Source organism: Telopea speciosissima, chromosome 3, assembly GCF_018873765.1.
Source record: "Telopea speciosissima isolate NSW1024214 ecotype Mountain lineage chromosome 3, Tspe_v1, whole genome shotgun sequence".
Lineage (NCBI taxonomy): Eukaryota > Viridiplantae > Streptophyta > Magnoliopsida > Proteales > Proteaceae > Telopea > Telopea speciosissima.
Window position 1 is genome coordinate 9,656,870 of NC_057918.1, and position 18,047 is coordinate 9,674,916.

Here is an 18,047-nt window from a genome sequence, read left to right on the forward strand (position 1 = left end):
TGACCGTTGATTTCTCTCTTCAAATTCTTGCACGAGATGGGAATTTAGCCTTTGTGAAATTTGTGCAAATAAGGGGATTCCTTGCCCATCTTCCAAGAATTTTATTATAAATATCCCTAACACATCCTTCCTTTGCTCTCAGACACCCAACAGAACCCATTGCATAAACCCCTCAAAGCATGAATTGCTCTTCTCGTATTGCCTTCATGAGAACCCTTTTCTTCTTACTCTTCTTGTTGCTCCCTATTTCATTTCCTTTCACTTCTACTACTGCAAATGCCTTCACTTCTACTACCACCACTGCTGCTGAACAAGCAGAGGCTCTATTGAATTGGAAATCCAGCCTCCTTCACAATCAAACCAACTCTGATCTTCTGCCTTCTTGGACACTCACCAATTCTTCTTCTTCTTCTTCTTGCAATTGGGTTGGTATTGTTTGCAATCAGTTCGGCAGTGTCTCCCACATAGAACTATGGGATATGGGTTTTCAAGGTACGCTCAAAAGCTTCAACTTTACTTCTTTCCCTGACCTTGTTCATCTTCAACTCACCAATTTAACTCTATTTGGTACCATTCCTTTTCAGATAAGTAGCCTTTCCAAACTTAGATTCTTAGATCTATCTTTCAATCAAATCTATGGTGACATTCCATCAGAGATCAGTGGGCTAACAAGTCTTCAATTCTTGAATCTTGCTGTTAATAATCTTAATGGCTCCATACCACCAGGTATAGGAAAGGTAATTCATCTTATAGAACTAAATGTGTCTTCAAACAATCTCAGTGGTTCAATCCCTACATCTTTAGGTGATTTGTACAATCTTACTTGTTTATCACTCTCTGTTAATGCATTTTCTGGTTCTCTTCCTGTAGAAATTGGAAATTTGAAAAATCTGAGTGAGTTATATATGTACCAAAATTCTCTAACAGGATCCATCCCCTCCACATTTGGGAACTTGACCAAGTTGACCAAGTTATATCTGTATCAGAACAATCTTTGTGGTCCTATTCCTTCAGAAATAGGAAACTTGGCATCCCTTGTAGATTTAGAACTGTCTTCAAATCTCTTGACAGGTTCGATTCCACTCACTTTTGCAAACTTGTCCAAGTTAGAGAACTTGTTCTTGTATGAAAATCAATTATCTGGCACAATCCCTGCATTCATAGGAAATTTGAAAAGTCTGATTGTCTTAATGATGTACAAAAATTCTCTAACAGGATCAATCCCTTCCATGCTTGGGAACTTAACCAAGTTGAACACATTATATCTGTATCACAATTATCTTTCTGGTTCTATTCCTTTAGAAATTGGAAACTTGGCATCCCTTGTAAATATAGGTCTGTCTAAAAATCTTCTGACTGGTTCGATTCCAATCACTTTCGGAAACTTATCAAAGTTGGAAATATTGTGCTCCTCTGAAAATCAAATTTCGGGTTCTATTCCTCAGGAAATAGGAAATCTGAAACAATTGTATGTCCTGCTAATTTATGACAACAAATTGTCTGGCAATTTACCACAACAGTTATGCCTTGGTGGATCACTTTCATATTTCTCTGCATTTGATAATAGTTTCACAGGTCCCATCTCGAAAGGCTTGAGAAATTGCACAAGCTTATTGAGAGTCCGACTGGATAACAACCAATTGAAGGCAAATATATCAGAAGCTTTTGGTTCGTATCCACATTTGTATTACATGGATCTGAGCAATAACAAATTATATGGTGAGATTTCACCAAATTGGGGAAATTGCCCAAATCTTACAAGTTTACGGATGTCAAAAAATGAGATTACTGGCAGGATTCCTCCAGAGCTTGGGAAGCCATCTCTACTACAACGACTTGACCTTTCTTCCAACCGTTTAATTGGAGAGATTCCAAAGGAATTATGGAAAATGAAGGTTTTGTCAAGCCTGAACTTGAGCCATAACCAGCTTTCAGGTAGGTTGTCATCGGAAATTGGTAAGTTGTCTAGATTAGAGTATCTTGACTTATCAGCCAACAATCTAACTGGACCTATTCCAGAGCAGCTAGGGGACTGCTTCAAAATGATATACCTAAACTTGGGTAAAAACAAGTTTAATGGAAGCATTCCAAAACAAATGGGTGACCTGATTTCACTGCAACCTTTAATGGATCTTAGTCATAATCAACTCTTGGGAGAGATACCATCAGAGATTGGGCAATTGCGTAGTCTGGAAACATTGAATCTCTCACACAATATGCTCTCTGGTTACATTCCCTCATCACTGAAAGACATGTTGAGTTTGACATCCATTGATATATCATACAATGAATTGGAAGGTCCGATTCCCAAAATTAAAGCCTTCGAAGATGCTCCTACAGAGGCTTTCACAAACAATAAAGCATTGTGTGGCAATGCTGCAAAAGGTTTGCCTTCTTGCAATTCTTCAATCATAGAAAAGAGAGATAGTAGAAAGAAGCATATGTTCATCTTCTATATCTTATTTTCTTTTTTGAGTGCAATGATTCTATTATCCATAGTTGTAGGAATTGCTTGTCTTTTTCAAAGAAAGGCAAAGAAAAAGATAGAAATGGGACAAACGGAAAGAATTGATCAAGGAGATTTATTTGCAATATGTAACTATGATGGTAGAGTTGTGCATGAAAATATCATTGAAGCCACTGAGAACTTTGATGACAAGCATTGCATTGGCAAGGGAGGATATGGAAGTGTTTATAAAGCAACTTTATCAACTGGTCAGTTGGTAGCTGTGAAGCTTTATCCATTACAAGAAGATGCTGACATGATGAACACAAAACATTTTACAAATGAGATTCGTGCATTAACTGAAATACGACACCGAAATATTGTGAAATTTTATGGTTTCTGTTCACATGCGCGACACTCATTTTTGGTTTATGAGTATTTGGTAAGGGGAAGTTTGGCGAAGATCCTAGGGAATGTGGAGAGGGCAACAGAGTTGGATTGGATCAAGAGAACAAATGTAATTAAAAGTGTGGCCAATGCTTTATCTTACATGCATCATGATTGCTCACCACCAATGATTCATAGAGATATATCAAGTAGCAATATTTTGTTGGATTCAGATTATGAGGCTTGTTTGTCAGACTTTGGCATAGCAAGGCTTCTAATGTCTGATTCAAGTAATTGGACTTCTCTTGCAGGAACTTATGGCTATCTTGCTCCAGGTAATGCATTTCTTTCTTTTACTTAAGACACACAATCCTATATTTCTCAATAGGGAGAAAGAACGCTAACCGGTGTTGTGTGTAGGTGTGTACATGCGCCCAGACACAGCCCGGCGCGAAAAGACCGCCACACCTCTGGAAAGGTGGAAAGGTCTAGGGGTGCGGCGGTCTTTTCTTGCCGGGTTGTGTCTGGGCGTAGGTACACGCCCACACAACACCGGTTAGCGTTCCTTTTCCCTTCTCAATAATGCCAACTTAATTAATTGTATTATGGTTGGATTCCTTTTTTTATTTATTAAGGTTTTCCTAATTTGATCAATCTTGTAAAAATATGATTTATTTTAATTTTTTTTGTGCAAATATTTTTATAGAAAATTTTTAGCATTGATTTGTTATTACTTAATACCCTTTCTTTAAAAAGTTATTATTTTATATCTGGAATTTATTTTGTAGAAAATGTTTTTATAGAGAAATTTTAGCATTGATATGTTGTATAACTTTTTTTTTATAGAAAACTTTTAGCACTGATTATTTATGATACAAATTTTTAAAACTTTTGATTGTTGTAATGATAAAAGATATCTCATAATTTCTATAGCTTAGTTTCGAAGGGTTTACCGACGAAGTATTACAAGTCTAAAAGATATGACTCTAGTTCAATCATTTATTCCAAATCATAAGCCATTAATGTACTCTCCAAAAATGTATTTTACAATTCAAATATTGTATTTAAGGAACATCCACAACAAAGATTGATTAACTTTCTTTTTCGCAGAGTTTGCTTATACAATGAGAGTGACTGAAAAGTGTGATGTGTATAGCTTTGGTGTGGTAACAATAGAAACATTAATGGGAAGACACCCTGGTGAGCTCCTTTCATCTTTATCAGCATCATCATTGTCATCGTTGGAATCATCAAATGCGCATACCATGATGTTGAAAGATGTATTAGACCAACGGCTCCCTCCTCCCACCACTAAAGTATATGGAGCATTGATTTCTATTTTAAAAATGGCATTTACATGCTTGAATGTTAATCCCCAATGTCGGCCTACTATGAAACATGTGTCTCAGGAGCTATTACCTTACACGGAATTTGGCATATTCTATTGAGTCATTTCACACAGCTACCTTAAGAGAATTCTTGTATGGAGGAAGCGTACTGAGGTAGATGCAAGCATTTTTTCCAAGATGAAGTTATGTGTTAAATGTTTTAAGTTCTTGTTGTTTTTATTGTAAATTTACTTGCTACAAATAAGAAAGTGGCAATCTATTTCCAATGAGTATTCTATATCGGTTCATTTCTTTATTTTCTCTCTTCATGTTAGGGGAACTGTGTACGTATATGCTTGGCACATCAATCTTTACACAATTTTTGTAGGAAAAGTCCAAACTCAGCTTGGCTTTTGGGCCTCTAGGCCTACATAGACAGGGAGATCCCCTTTCATCACATCTCTTAGTGTTGTGCGCTGAACTTCTCACCTCTCATCTCCTTCTATCTCTCAATTCCAGAAAAAACCTTAAGGGGTCATAGTGAGGCCCTCTCTCACCTAGCTTTTGCCGATGATTTGTTTGATAGAGCAAATCTCTTAGGAGTCTCGGACGGACCTTCCAAGATATTCTTCATGACTACTGCTCCCGTTCAGGCCATGAAATTAATTTAGTTAAGACTCAAATGTGAGAATCTTATTGCTAGAATTAATACAAAATTTAGTTCATGGAAGATCAAATTATTGAGTAGTGCTGGAAAACAAATCTTGATCCAATCTACTCTTTCTGTAATGCCACAACATTTTATGTCATGCTTCCTCTACCTTCCAAGCTCAGTCTTTCGAGATTTAGATGCTATAGGCAGAAAATTCTTCTGGTCAAGTGGTGATAAGTCTCTGATACTCACGACGAATTGGGCCACCATTTGTTGATCAAAGAAGTCGATTTGTGTGACTTATCACCTAAAATGATATTTTTTAAGTCAGAAAAGAGACCCAGTTTTATCAGCTAGTGGGGTGTACTAGACTGGAACTCTCTAAATCATATTAAAAAATGAAATATTTCTTGCAGAATCTCCCTTAATCAACAAGAGCCTTTAACATCTTATCCGGTGGAATTCATCATATCCAATCTTCAATTAAATCCATGGAAGGAAAATGGGAAGACCTCATAATGCCATGTCCTCAACTCCCCCTTCAACAAAATCTTTCTTGTAGTCGGAGAGTGGTACCTGCAATAAATCATTTCTTGAAATAGAAAGCAGTATGGTTAAAGATTTTGTATTGAATTAAGGGTATTGTCACCTCCTAGGTGAACTCTGGCACCCACAGTGAAGAGAGAATCTCTTCACAATTGATGTCTGACCTTGTGATTGGGGTTTTAGAAATCCATATCAATCGTGATTGATATCGATACGAATCTAATTGTTTTTTTATTAAAAAAAATGGATTTTTGATCCTGTATCAGTCCGATATGGGCGATACGTATCTACATCAACGGCAACCGATACCTTCACTGACGCCATGGCCTAAATCCATGCTTGTGATTGGACTCTATGAAAGGTGAGTGTCATCATTGGTTCCCACCTCCTATCGTGTGAGATAGGTAAATAATACCATTCCGCAATCCGGAGGGTCAGATCCCACGGTTGAAGAGATTCTTAAACCGGGTTCTATTCAAGGTCGCAACTTAATGGTGAGAAGCGGCTGAATTTGAATTTCTGCTCGTATTATAGATGATCAGGCCATGAGCAATGAATAAATGAATGATAGTTGAAGGATGGGAGAGATGGGTTCCCTATTGGCTCTTCAAGGTTTTGTTGAAGCAGTAAGAGTGCAGTGCATATGCCAAGGTTTGGAAGGGAAGGAAGGAGGAACATAGGCATTAAAGAGGGAACAAATATAAGATTATAAACAATTTGTCTATAGCAAAGCTGTCATGGAATTGGAAACTTCGGGCAAACTGAACTCAGTTGAGGCCAAAAGGCTGATGGGAGAAATCTAAGGTCATTTCCGGTAGTGGACTCTATACTCTACAAATTGTCTAGGTTCAGTTGGTCTGTAATAACTTTAAAAACTTCACGAGAAGAACTCCATTGACCGTGGGAACTGTTTCCTCTTTTGTAAGATCTTTATGCTATTTCAAAAGCATTTGGTTATGTATTTATACTAAAACAAGGTATGACCTTGATATCTGTGGCTCACAAACTCAACACTGAGGCTAGAACTGGTAAACTCATAAGAAAACTCTACGGACCTCCATCATATGTTAAAATATGCATATGGAGTTCACTTATGGATTTCCTCTTTTGTAAGATTTTTCCATAATATAAAATATGCATTGCTTGGTAAGAACTTCACTTATGGAGTTCTTCAGAATTTACATGTTTGGCCATTCACCAGTGAATTGGGAGCAAATAAAAGAAGTCATAATGCACTTGACACCAGTGTCACTTAAAAGGACTCCTCCAGCGAGGTTTGGGGAGGGTCATAATGGATGCAGCTTTACCCCGTGCTTTGCAGAAAGGTTGTTTCCTGATTTGAACCCATGACTACTAGGTCACAATGAAGCAACCTTACCATTGCACTGAGGTCTGCCCCCTAAAGTGAAAAACCCTTGAAACAACATCAGAGAAACATCAGAGAATTCATAAGATTGATATTGTTGCTTCTTACACTTACCTTATATTTCAAAGCCAAACTCAATATGAATAAAAAAGTATACATTTTGATAACCAGAATGAATGGTGCCGATTACACTTGACCAACACTGGTCATGGGACGGAAGAAATAAAACCCCCCCACCCCACTCCAAAAAACACAAAAAACGACGAAAATGATACAAAACCAAATAATTATCACTCAAATAGATGTAAACCTATATAAACCAAAATCACCTCTTATGTTACATAACTAGGATACAGGTGTGAGATTCAACTCAAGTGGTCTCAAGGCTCCTTGTACGATCTCTTGAACTGTTCGGTTGCGACGGCAAACATCTGAAAGCTCCTCAACAGGAACAATTAGGGCATTGATATCAGCTCCTGCTGCTGCCTCCGATAATGCCTGAAAGAACCTTGAACGCTCCACCTGAGTAACAGCTGTCAGTGGGATCAATGAGACACTCTCTTTTGCCCACTCTAGTGCCTTGGAACCATAAGTCCTAGTCAGCGCCAGCAGAGCATATGTTACCTGAGGACAAAAGCTGCACTTCACTACAGTATGGTTTCTAATAGCTCATGCAAGATATATGAGGGTGTTTTCAACATGCATGCATATGTGTGTGTGTGTGAGAGAGAGTTTTTCTAGCATCATATTTACCGTCTCCAATCGAGAACTTGGAAGTGCCCCAGTTAATGAGGCGATCAATATTCTGATGAGGCTTGCACCTCGAGGGAGTACCACGGTGTCCCTAATTGATGGGAGCTCTGCTCCCCAACTAGAGCTTGAAAGATCAAAGATATCAGATAAGAAAGTCAATATGGAATTGCAGGCCTCTCTGCAAGAAGAAAGGATAACGTTAACAACTAGCTAAAATACCAATCACTTCACTTTACTAATCATAAGGGTATGCTTGTCAAATCGTACAAATTGAATACCATTCCTGGCTAGTGAATTAGCAGGTCAGCAGTTAAATCATCTTTTGATGCCTAGGATTGAATCTATCTTCCGTATTACAACACTACGACCATGTCCCTGACCCTTTTTCCTGTAATTTATTATTTATTCACTATTTGCATTTTTCTGATGGGATGAGAACTGGCTTTTTTTCTAGTTCAACCTTTTGTTTCCTTATCAGCTGCTTTATGTAACTTGGCTTTGATACAGTACACTAGCAAATAAGTTGGAAGGTTTTCCAGATGTCTGATTGCATCTACACTTACCGCAGCAAAGATACAGGAGTGTGGTTGTGAATGGGCTTTCTGAATTTGTCGGCCACAACTGAGCAGAATGGGGGCCTAGAATTAAGTTACCACAATAAAGAATGAGGACCTGACATAGACGTTGTCATCCACAGTTGACGAATTCCAGGATCTTGGAAGAGATAGAGCCACATTACTGTTAGCAAGGTGGTGGACCAAGTATTCAGAATCCTTGTCTGATGGGTCCTAAATTTTGGATGAATTCAGAGGAATTATGTGAGGTCCTCTTGAGAAGAATTGGAATGAGATTCTATCTCCTGGCAATCTCTCACATGGCAATGGTCTGTATTTTCTCATGTGCGGCTGATCAATTGTTTCCTTGTTCAGTCTATACAAGTACTTTATGGGGTCCATCTCCATTGTTAATGAAGCTTTTACCCAACTTACTTCCGTACTTCCCCCTCCCCCCCCCCCCCCCCAAAAAAAAAACAAGAAGTCTGAGTAATTTTATTTGTTTCGTATTTTACCCCTCCTAACGTGAGGTCATGATGCAGATTGAAGCATGAAGAAGAAAAGTGCAAAAAAATAAAATTCAGAAGTTACTGTTCATGCGATCGAAGCACGAAGAAGAAAAGTGCAAAAAAATTCAGACGTTACTGTTCATCGTGAACAGTAACTTCGCAATTTTATTTTTTTTGCAATTATCTTCTTCGTGCTTCGATCTACATCAGGTCACTTATGCTTAACTCAAGCCTGGCATTGCCAGACCTCAGGCTGGGAAACTGCAACCCTAGCCCAGCCTGGCCTGGCCTGGTCCTGACTGAATTCATGGCAAAATGTATGAATATGTTGACTAAAGAAGAGCTAAAGGCACCAGATGGGATTAAAACTCAGATACAATGAGTAATAGTCCATAGGAACTACCATCACAATAGCATGCACACACACACACAAACTCACATGTAAATCGGGCTGGGCCAGGCCAGGCTGGGCTGAGCCTAAGGCCTCAACCCTAAGCCAGCATGACCCAACCTCAGGTTCAGATGGATCCACATACCGCTTGCTTGTCATTTCAGCCCTAACACATAAACTAAGATCACGCAATATGCAAGGGGCAAAAGTAGAAGATTAAGATCAGATTACTAAGGTGGCAGAACAGGCCAATCTGCTAACCTCTTCCTTGTGACCTTGTCGACTAATTTATTTTTCAGTTCTAGTCGGAGACAGTCTAACACATATACATAACACAAAAAAGGATGAACTCCCACCACATAGTAAAAACTACTGGTTGACCAGCACTATTTCTTAATTTTATGATATAAAACATTACTGCTACATTCCGTCCTTTGTTCAGAAATTAAACATTCCTAATTTTGTGACGTAAGACATTACTATTAAATTCTGTACTCTGTTCAGAAATAAAGCAATCACAAGGGCGTACCTGTGTTGTACTGTGATCCCAATCATTGAACAGTCAACCAATGACGGAAAGACGTCTGAAGGAACAAATATGTGAGGACAATAACGTATACATCTTGACGCCAACAAAAAACAGTCATCTGCTATATCCGGTCTAGCTGTAAAATCCTGCAATGTGAATAATACTAACATTGATAATCATTTGTGGCAAAGCCTACTAGCCAAGTCAAGGATAAACCTGAATCTTCATCAGTAGATGTGTCGTATGGCTGAAAAGAGCTTCAATTAAACTTTTTAGGTAGCTTGCACAAGAAGGGTCAGAACCAAATATCTGCAGCCCAAAATATCCACTCATTAAACCAAAAATAATGAAAAACAGTCAAAAGATTCGAACAATCAAGTATTAAAAACACACCTTTATTACTTCACTTGAGAGATAAAGGAAGCATGGTTGATGGTGTAGCTGATATAGGCCTTGAATCTCCTCTAGCATTGCTCCTATAGTGATTCCCATAAACCTTCCAGAAGTCCTCAACTTAAAAGATAATTGATAGTTTGGCATCAGTCTCAACAAATAAACAGGTCATTGCATAGAAAATAATCAAGCACGCAGTGTATAAGAACAAAAATAGGCAATAGTAAAACAGTCCAGTTTCTTAACATATGCTTGATAGAATCATATGACATATGTATCAGCCCATCTTGCCATCTCAGCTTGGTGATATCAACCACCTCCTGACGGGTTTTAATCCATCCTTCAAAGAGTATTATCTCTTTCCACCTAGATGGTTCAAATGTTAGCTACAAAATCAAATTTATACCTTGCCGAGGGGAACCAATTGCCAAAGCCCCATCAAGTCAAGGAAACAATTAAGGGAAGTCCAATTAACTACTAAGAGTCAAAGGACAAGCACAGACAACCCTCACAAAAGGACATTGAATGAAGAAGTGCCTGACAGTTTCCATCATCAATGCACATCATGCAAAGTGCAAAACTGTGTTAAAATATATCATTCCTAGCTATTCTTTGCAAGCTATCACATGTTATAACCGTTGATAATTACTTCCCATGCCAGAGCTTTGTACTTGGAAGGTACATGAATTTCCAGATGAGTTTTAGAAAAAGGAACAGGAGACGACGGTAAAGTTTATCCGGCAGGAAACCAAGAACAAAGTTTTTAGGCACAAAGTTCCCATCAGTAGTTTAAGTTCCAGATTTTAAAGTTCCCATCAGTAGTTCAAGCTCCAGATTCAATCAATGCTTCTTCTGATCCTGAATTTCAAATTTTGATTTATTTTCCAGACTATCAAAACCATAATATGCAATTGATCTATGCTCCGAACACTTGCAAAAAGTTCTATTCACTGCTTCTTTAGAGATGCGAGATAGCTTCCCGAGCAGTCTCTATCTACATTCTGTTCCATAAACCCATTATATAACAAATCATTACAGAAAATACCCAAGAGACCATTGTGTGCTAGTGAAAACGACATAGCTGTGAGAGAGATCAAGCTAAATCCAACATGACACTTATAGACATGGAACAAGGCCAGCTAGGGATTGCCTGTTTTGAGATACGGGAGTGGTTGTATCTATTATGGTATTGATACTGCTATTCTGCATTGGGAATATTTACGGTTACATTCCTTTTTATAATAATTTATTAAGTTTTTTATATACAATTTTCAGTAAATATAATGTATCATATAGTAAGTTTTTTATTTTATTTTATTATTCCCTGGTTGTAACTCTGATTTACTGTTTTTAATATATTTAGCAAGGTTTAAATTATCGGTATCGGGTATTGTATCAGTCGGGTGATTTTAAGAGACATATCGTAACTTATCAGAGATTCGTATCGAACAATACAGATACATATAGAAATGGTCAAGACACACATGGAAATACACTTTTGGAACAAAAAACAATATAAATAAGCAATATATAACAAATGTCATGCATAAACACTAAAATGGTGAATAATGTATAACCAAATAAGTACATTAAATTGAAATTTTTATAAAAGATGAGGTTTCTTACATGTTGTAATCATCTATAGCCATGAAGAGTATTAGATGATGCAAAGGATGATGTTATAGCACTCCTTGATTCGTTTTTTAGTCTAAAAGTGTGAAAAACAAAGATTAAATGCAAAATTTTAGACTCTTGGTTGAGAGTTTTCCTTCATTTTTTTTTTTAAGATTAGGAGTCATATTGAGTCTGTGAGTGAAAATGGTTTTTTTATGGAATGTATCGATCGTATCGATACGTATCGGTATGTATTGGTAAGTATCGGTATGTATCGAGCCGTATCAACTGATACATATCGATACATATTAAACCACCCACAGAACCGTTTATTGGACGTATCGATGGTATCGATACATATCGGTCGTATCGTATCGGCCCGTATCGGTCGATACATTTTGATACAATTCGAGACAATTGATTTTTTTTATATAAAAAAAAGACATCGGTCTGTATCGTAACAGTATCGGCCGATACCGATACATATCGGTCTGTATCGTATCGTATCGTATCGGTCGATACTTTAAACCATGAGCATAGTTATCTATCGAAAAGAAATTGAACTTTATTGCTTCAATTTAGATAATATTTAACTAATTTGTCATCTATTCCCCTTTCAGGATTTCATGGTAATGAATTAACGGGGTCCTTAATATGTATTAGGAAAGTCAAACTTCCACTTTTACAAAAATCATTGAGAGAGTCAATAAATTTTCTTCAGGAGTTAACAATTTTTAAAAGTTTCCTCTTCTTTTAAAGAGAGTATTACAGATTTATAATATCCCCTTCAGCGCTGAAAGAGAACTTTTCTTTTGTTAGATGTGCTCACAGTGGCCAAGTAAAGGTTGAGTTTTCTTTTTAGTCAGCCCTGACCCTTTTCCCGCAACCTACTCCTTGTAGTTCAACCCTAGAAATCTAAAAAAAAAGGCTGTCCCACATCATTTATTGGATGGAAAAAAGCATACAGCTGAGCAATGAGGGCTCATCATCCAAGGTCACACTATTACATGCTACTCCTCCCTTCTCCTCCCCCAACTCAGAAACTGATTTGTTTTAAATAGAGCGATGAAGGACATACTAGTATCTACATATTGGTGGAGGGCCAATAAGGGAGAAGGGAGTGGTTGCGGGGGGAAGAAAGAGGGATGCGCACACAGCTCTTGGCAGCAACACCAAAGAAGCTGATGCAGAAGCCGAAACCATGATTAATTTGGCTGTTCTTTGATTTTTCGTTGGAGCCTTTTTATTTGTTTGTTCTTTTAGCCTAGGGTTAAAACAGTCTTTTTCATGGTTTATCTTCTTAGTTCCCCTCCACGATTTTAGAGGGATTAGTATTTTATTTTATTTGTTTTAGTTGTTTACACTTATACTCCTATTTAGAGTATAAGTCTATTCTATGTTTTATAATTAGGATTCAAATTAAGAATCCCAACTCCTAATCTGATTAGGATTGCTTTAGATTGATTATTTGTAAGGCCTTTTGGCCCTCCTTTATTATTATAAATAGTAGAATCGTGGGAGGCTCCCCCACCTATTATGTTTGAAATTTTGTTTCTTCTTGCTGCTGCCGCCATGACTGCTGCTGCTTCTCTGTCTTGTGTGTCATATCAAGACCCCTTGTGAGTAATATCAAGGGCTAGGGCTGGAGTAATCCGGCGACTCCTTGCATCTTGCAGATCGGGAGGTTCGTCTTCTTCTTCCTTCAAGTTCTTCAAGGTTGCTGCTGCTGAAATTCTGCAATTCCAGTAAGAGTTACAATTTCCTGCAACTTTATCATCTCTTCTTCTTATTTCCATCTAACCTAATCGACTTCCCCAAACCCTAGCTTCATCTACATTCATCACAGCCCTATTCCCTCATCAGATTACACTCAAAACCTAACCACAGGTCCATCACAGTAACCCTCCCACTCGATCTCAGTTGCAGCCTCACCTATCCACTACAAACCCTAAATCCCTCCCTCAACATAAAAACCCAGAAACCCTAAAATCTGCCTAGACCTAACCAGCCATCAAAACCCCTCCAAAGTCCAGCCGAACCACCCCCTCCCTGCTAGGAAAACTCGACCTAAAGCCCAGCCCCTAAATCTGCTCCTAAACCCTAGTTTCAGCCTAGATCCTAAATCTGAAAACCCAAAACCCTAACCCTAATATTTCTGAATTTCTATTTCTTATTCAAACCTCATTAAAACCTATTCTACTAGACTCCTAAAATTCTGCAGACCATTACCCAATAAAACCCTAACTCAATCTCCCATTCCTAACCGTAATTTTGCCCTACTTACCCTAAACTGCCCATTCGGCCAACCCTAAAACAGAACCTGGTCCTAAGTGAGATTTATTTCACCTAGGCTACATTAGAAACTTTCATTCAATTTTCAAATCTCCAATCCGAATAATACGCTGGTTACAAGAATATTTATGACTCAACAATCCTATTACTACCATGAAATTGAAATTGACTTCGACTCTACTCTGGACCCTTAAATTGAAACGAATTCTAACTCTCACTTGCTACTAACGACTCCAACAAGATTTAAAAAAAAAAAAGAAGGAAAATTACATTACCTTCACCTAACTGCATCACATATTCATATTGTTTAAAGTACACAGATGAAGGATATACTACTACATACATATTCATAAAGTTTAATGCTAATATACAGTAGACTAACCATAGTTGTCGAGGCGTTGCCTAGGCGCCGCCTGGGCATCCGGTCGGAATTTTGGGGGCCTAGGCGATTGCTGCCTTAATGGTATTGAATGTCTTAGTGTTATCAACCTTTATTTATGCCAAATATCATTTAAGTAAATGTTTAGATATTATTCATAAATAAGCAAATACCCCTATTTGAATCCAATAAAAAATAGTTAAAAAATAAAATTCCAAAAGGATGAAAAGTCAACCCCCCCAGTTCAAGAACAAAAACTATATTTTTGGTGGTAGGTGAAATTTTCAACTTTCTAATGTTTGAGTTTTTCTCAAATCTAAAAATTTCATAAATCTTAATATGGTAAAACATTGCTAAAAACCAAAAGTGCAGTAAAATATTCATTTGTTTTATATATATATATATATATATATAAATTCATTCAGAGAGATTTTGATACCATTCGCGCGCGTTAAATAAGGTTTGATCGGATCATAACTCCTTCAATATAAATCAGATTTAAGCAATATTGGATTTGTTGGGAAGCTGGTTTTTTGTTTTACCTAATAAAAAAAGTCTCATGTAAACATAAAATCATTTGACCAGTCAAACTTCTTAAAGAACAAAAATATTTCTCTAAATCGAGAGCTATTTAATTATTTATAGATAAGATCATATTTTCTAAGAATAGTATAAACCACATGTGAGACTAGGTATACCAGGACAATGACCAATTCGAAGAAAAATATAAACCAAATGTATGTTTTGACTTTTGATTATTTTAAACTTCCAATAGCTTGCTTCTTCAGTTTTGTTGTCTTATTAAATTTTTTTTTTTTTTTTTTTTAGGTGAATAAAAATTCATTACCAAAGAGAAAGAATACAAGAAGCCCCCAGAATTCAGGGGGAGAAAAGAAAAGAAGAGAACATTCTACAATACATAGGGCTAACCGACCCCCTAGGGGGAAGGGGAGAGAAGAGAAGAGGGGAGACCTCAGGAAGCAACGATGAGCTTGTTCCTTGGGGAGTTCACATAAGGGGGAGGAGGGGAAGGGGAGAAGGATTTGGAGCTGACATCCAAAGAGATGGAATCCCAAATCTATCTGAAAGACCTAGAGTTGGTAGTCCATCTCCTAATGTTGCGCTCCATCCAAATATGCGAAATGGTAGCCCCAAAAGCCAACTCTATCACAGTGCGACTTACCCCCAAAAGATTGGAGGATCCACTTCCACTCTCTGAAAAGGCAGAATCCTCCTTCTAGGCCAGCATTTGATGAGGATTCCAGACCAAACAGTAGCCGAAAAAGTGCATTCTAAGAACAGATGATTAATAGTTTCTAAGCCGTTCCACCAAAGGCAGCAAGCTGGAGAGACACTTAGATGCCGGTGAATGAGGAAAGACTGAGTTGGGAGACAGTTTGTAAGAGTACGCCAAACACAAAAGCTATGTCTTGGAATGTGCCCTTTGAACCAAACAGCTTTGAACGGACCTCCTACTCTTATGAGATTCCAAGCTGATTTGGAGCTGAAAATACCAGAAGTCGATGGAGTCCAAGACATCAAGTCTCCAAATCTTGCTGCCCTTCTGATCAGAGGGAGAGAAATCCAAATAAATGCAAGCTGAGGGGAGGGAGTAGGGGCCCAAGATCCGGATGAGATGATGTCTGCAACTGAGGAAAGTCTGTGGAGCCCAGCCCTATAAATATCTCTTGAGCACACTAGGGGAAGGAGGATGCCAATGATCAAGCCCAAGTCTGGTGGAGGATCCATCAGCAATCTTGGTAGTAACAGCCCCAAGGGCTAAGTGTCTACAGTTGAAGATGTTTTTCCAGACCCAAGAAGCATCCGGAGAGCTGGAAACGGTCCAAATTGAATCTCTTTGAAGGAGCCCCGAATAAATCCAATCGACCTAGATGTTGTTGTGCTTGGTTGCAATTTTCCAGATGAGTTTAAGAATCCCAGCCATGTTGACTTCTTTGATTCTTTTTAACCCAAGCCCCCCTTTCTTTCTTGGGCAGGCAAACTAAGGACCAGCTGATAGGGCGGAGGAATCTAGATGATTCAGTACCTTTCCACAGATAGCCACACATGAGAGCTTCAATAGCCTTGATGATGGAATGAGGAGAGCGAAGGTGCCGGACCAATAGATGTAGGAGGATTGCTGTCTTCTAGTTCTATGTTGATTTTTGATGACTTGATGTGGCTTAAAATTATTTTTGATGACTTGATGTGACTAAATGTTGATTTTTGATGACTTGATATGGCTTAATGTTGATTTTTTATGATATAAGGTGTATATTGTAGCAGACTAAATAATATTAGAAAAGAGGGGAAATAAAAAAGAACACATGCGCGCCTCGTCGCCTAAGCGCTTAGGCACCCCCTCCACTGCCTTGGGTCGCCTTGCCACCTTGATAACTATGAGTTTAACAGGAAGTAAAGGTGCAACACCAACAACTAAGACAGCAAAGCATCTACTTTACGACATCAGGCATCACATAACCAAAGGTAAATGGTAACGATTATTAGGCCTCTGAAGGTATGATAGGCATGGAGGAAAAAAAAAACCCTTCAATTCAGAAGGAATAAAGTTGGGAAAACACTCTTCTGAGAAGACTACTAGAACTTGAACCAAATTCATCACGCTACCAATTCAGCAGATAAAATTAGCATCAAACCATTCAACGTGAAGTCTTGCAAAAAGGCAAAAGCACAGCTAAGAAAAAACTCACAGCATATTTACAAGCCCGGCATAGAGCCTCCATTGTTCGCATGTCCCAAGGGCGGCTGCACAAGAACCAATTGAAGCTCAGACCAGAAGAATGGGAAAAGATGTTTATGCAATGGGAAAATTTTTCTAAAAGGACAGCTATTCTGAAATCCTTACTTGTCAAAGATGGCTTTAAAAATTGGCCATAGCCTTTGAATTGCATCTGCCACAGCTTCAGGGTGATTTACATACCTGATAAAAAGGATCAGCTTTAAACTTAAGCACCAATACTTAATCAGTACAGATGCAGTAAAGATAAAGGAAAGCGTTGCTTAATCAATACACACACAGTACACAGTTACAGAAAATGCCATTTATACCTGAAAATATTTCCAAGTCGATCAATATGGATAGTAAGCTCACGTGCAAGTATTTGTTGCAATGTTCCTGACCCTTGATTGATTACTTCCTGGTTGTTGATATAAAAGAAAAAAAAAAAAGGGTCAAATTATTCCCTCAAAAATAGCTGAAGATTATTTCCTTTAACAATGATACGTACCTGCAAAGGAGTTACAACTGGCAGGCACAAGGCTTCTAGGGCACTTTTTGCATGGTCCAGAGGAAGTTCTGTAATAACCTTACTGCAAGACAAAGTTTAAAGCCAAATTAAAGTTACATATACTACTTTAACATTTAATATCAATCTATCTGTCAACATGATCATGATTAAGGTTCTTGAGCAACAGATACCTCAAGGCTTCAACCAAATTCAGTGAGTCTTCAGGAGAGACCTTATAGCCACCTTCCCCACAGACAGCCCTATGATATATGTGGAAGAGACCATCTAATGACCCACATAACTTTTTCCGGCAATCTAGTCATAAAAGCTGAGTAATTATATGGAATTCATGCTTGCCAGTAAAATTAAAAACAATTGGCAGTACAGCTGTAATGAGAAGCAGCCATAAACTAATGAAAATCACTCCAACACAAAGGGCTCTACCAAATTTTAAAAATCTCTCTTAAGCTTCAAAATCTTCTTAAACATTACAACACAATTTTAATATATATATATCATTTCTAGCAGGAAATGTTTAACATCTAAATAGATTTTCCAAGAGTAGATGCAATGACTAATTCCTAAAATAAATTAAGTCAAACTTCAAAATTAGCAACTGACTTATAAGTCAAGTTCAAACTTTTAACCATTGACCAAGAC

General features: G+C 37.9%; 3 protein-coding genes across 3 annotated transcripts in view; 2 read left to right on the top strand and 1 right to left on the bottom strand.

The window, feature by feature from the left end:
* Positions 1-179: 179 nt before the first annotated feature.
* On the top strand, positions 180-1,345 carry LOC122654191 (probable leucine-rich repeat receptor-like protein kinase At1g35710). The gene is made up of 2 exons (XM_043848180.1): positions 180-1,123; positions 1,216-1,345. Exons 1-2 carry the CDS (start codon positions 180-182, stop codon positions 1,343-1,345), a joined length of 1,074 nt encoding a protein of 357 aa, XP_043704115.1.
* Positions 1,346-1,431: 86 nt separating this feature from the next.
* LOC122654192 (MDIS1-interacting receptor like kinase 2-like) lies at positions 1,432-4,281 on the top strand. The gene is made up of 2 exons (XM_043848181.1): positions 1,432-3,168; positions 3,944-4,281. Exons 1-2 carry the CDS (start codon positions 1,692-1,694, stop codon positions 4,279-4,281), a joined length of 1,815 nt encoding a protein of 604 aa, XP_043704116.1. The 5' UTR covers positions 1,432-1,691.
* A 2,715-nt stretch (positions 4,282-6,996) lies between these two features.
* LOC122654383 (transportin MOS14) overlaps positions 6,997-18,047 on the bottom strand; it is a 67,191-nt gene continuing 56,140 nt past the window's right edge. The window contains exons 18-27 of the mRNA XM_043848452.1: positions 17,579-17,702; positions 17,388-17,469; positions 17,209-17,297; positions 17,006-17,080; positions 16,851-16,905; positions 9,855-9,974; positions 9,678-9,770; positions 9,462-9,607; positions 7,479-7,656; positions 6,997-7,349 (exon numbers count right to left, since the gene is read on the bottom strand). Of these exons, the coding sequence (XP_043704387.1) occupies positions 7,071-7,349; positions 7,479-7,656; positions 9,462-9,607; positions 9,678-9,770; positions 9,855-9,974; positions 16,851-16,905; positions 17,006-17,080; positions 17,209-17,297; positions 17,388-17,469; positions 17,579-17,702 (1,241 nt within the window). The 3' untranslated portion in view covers positions 6,997-7,070. The remainder of the gene's footprint in view (positions 7,350-7,478; positions 7,657-9,461; positions 9,608-9,677; positions 9,771-9,854; positions 9,975-16,850; positions 16,906-17,005; positions 17,081-17,208; positions 17,298-17,387; positions 17,470-17,578; positions 17,703-18,047) is intronic.

Coding starts and splice junctions, on each gene's coding strand:
- LOC122654191 (XM_043848180.1), top strand. CDS start 180: ATGAATTGCTCTTCTCGTATTGCCTTCATGAGAACCCTTTTCTTCTTA. Junction 1,124..1,215: donor AAGTTAGAGAACTTGTTCTT/GTATGAAAATCA, acceptor ATTCTCTAACAG/GATCAATCCCTTCCATGCTT.
- LOC122654192 (XM_043848181.1), top strand. CDS start 1,692: ATGGATCTGAGCAATAACAAATTATATGGTGAGATTTCACCAAATTGG. Junction 3,169..3,943: donor TTATGGCTATCTTGCTCCAG/GTAATGCATTTC, acceptor TCTTTTTCGCAG/AGTTTGCTTATACAATGAGA.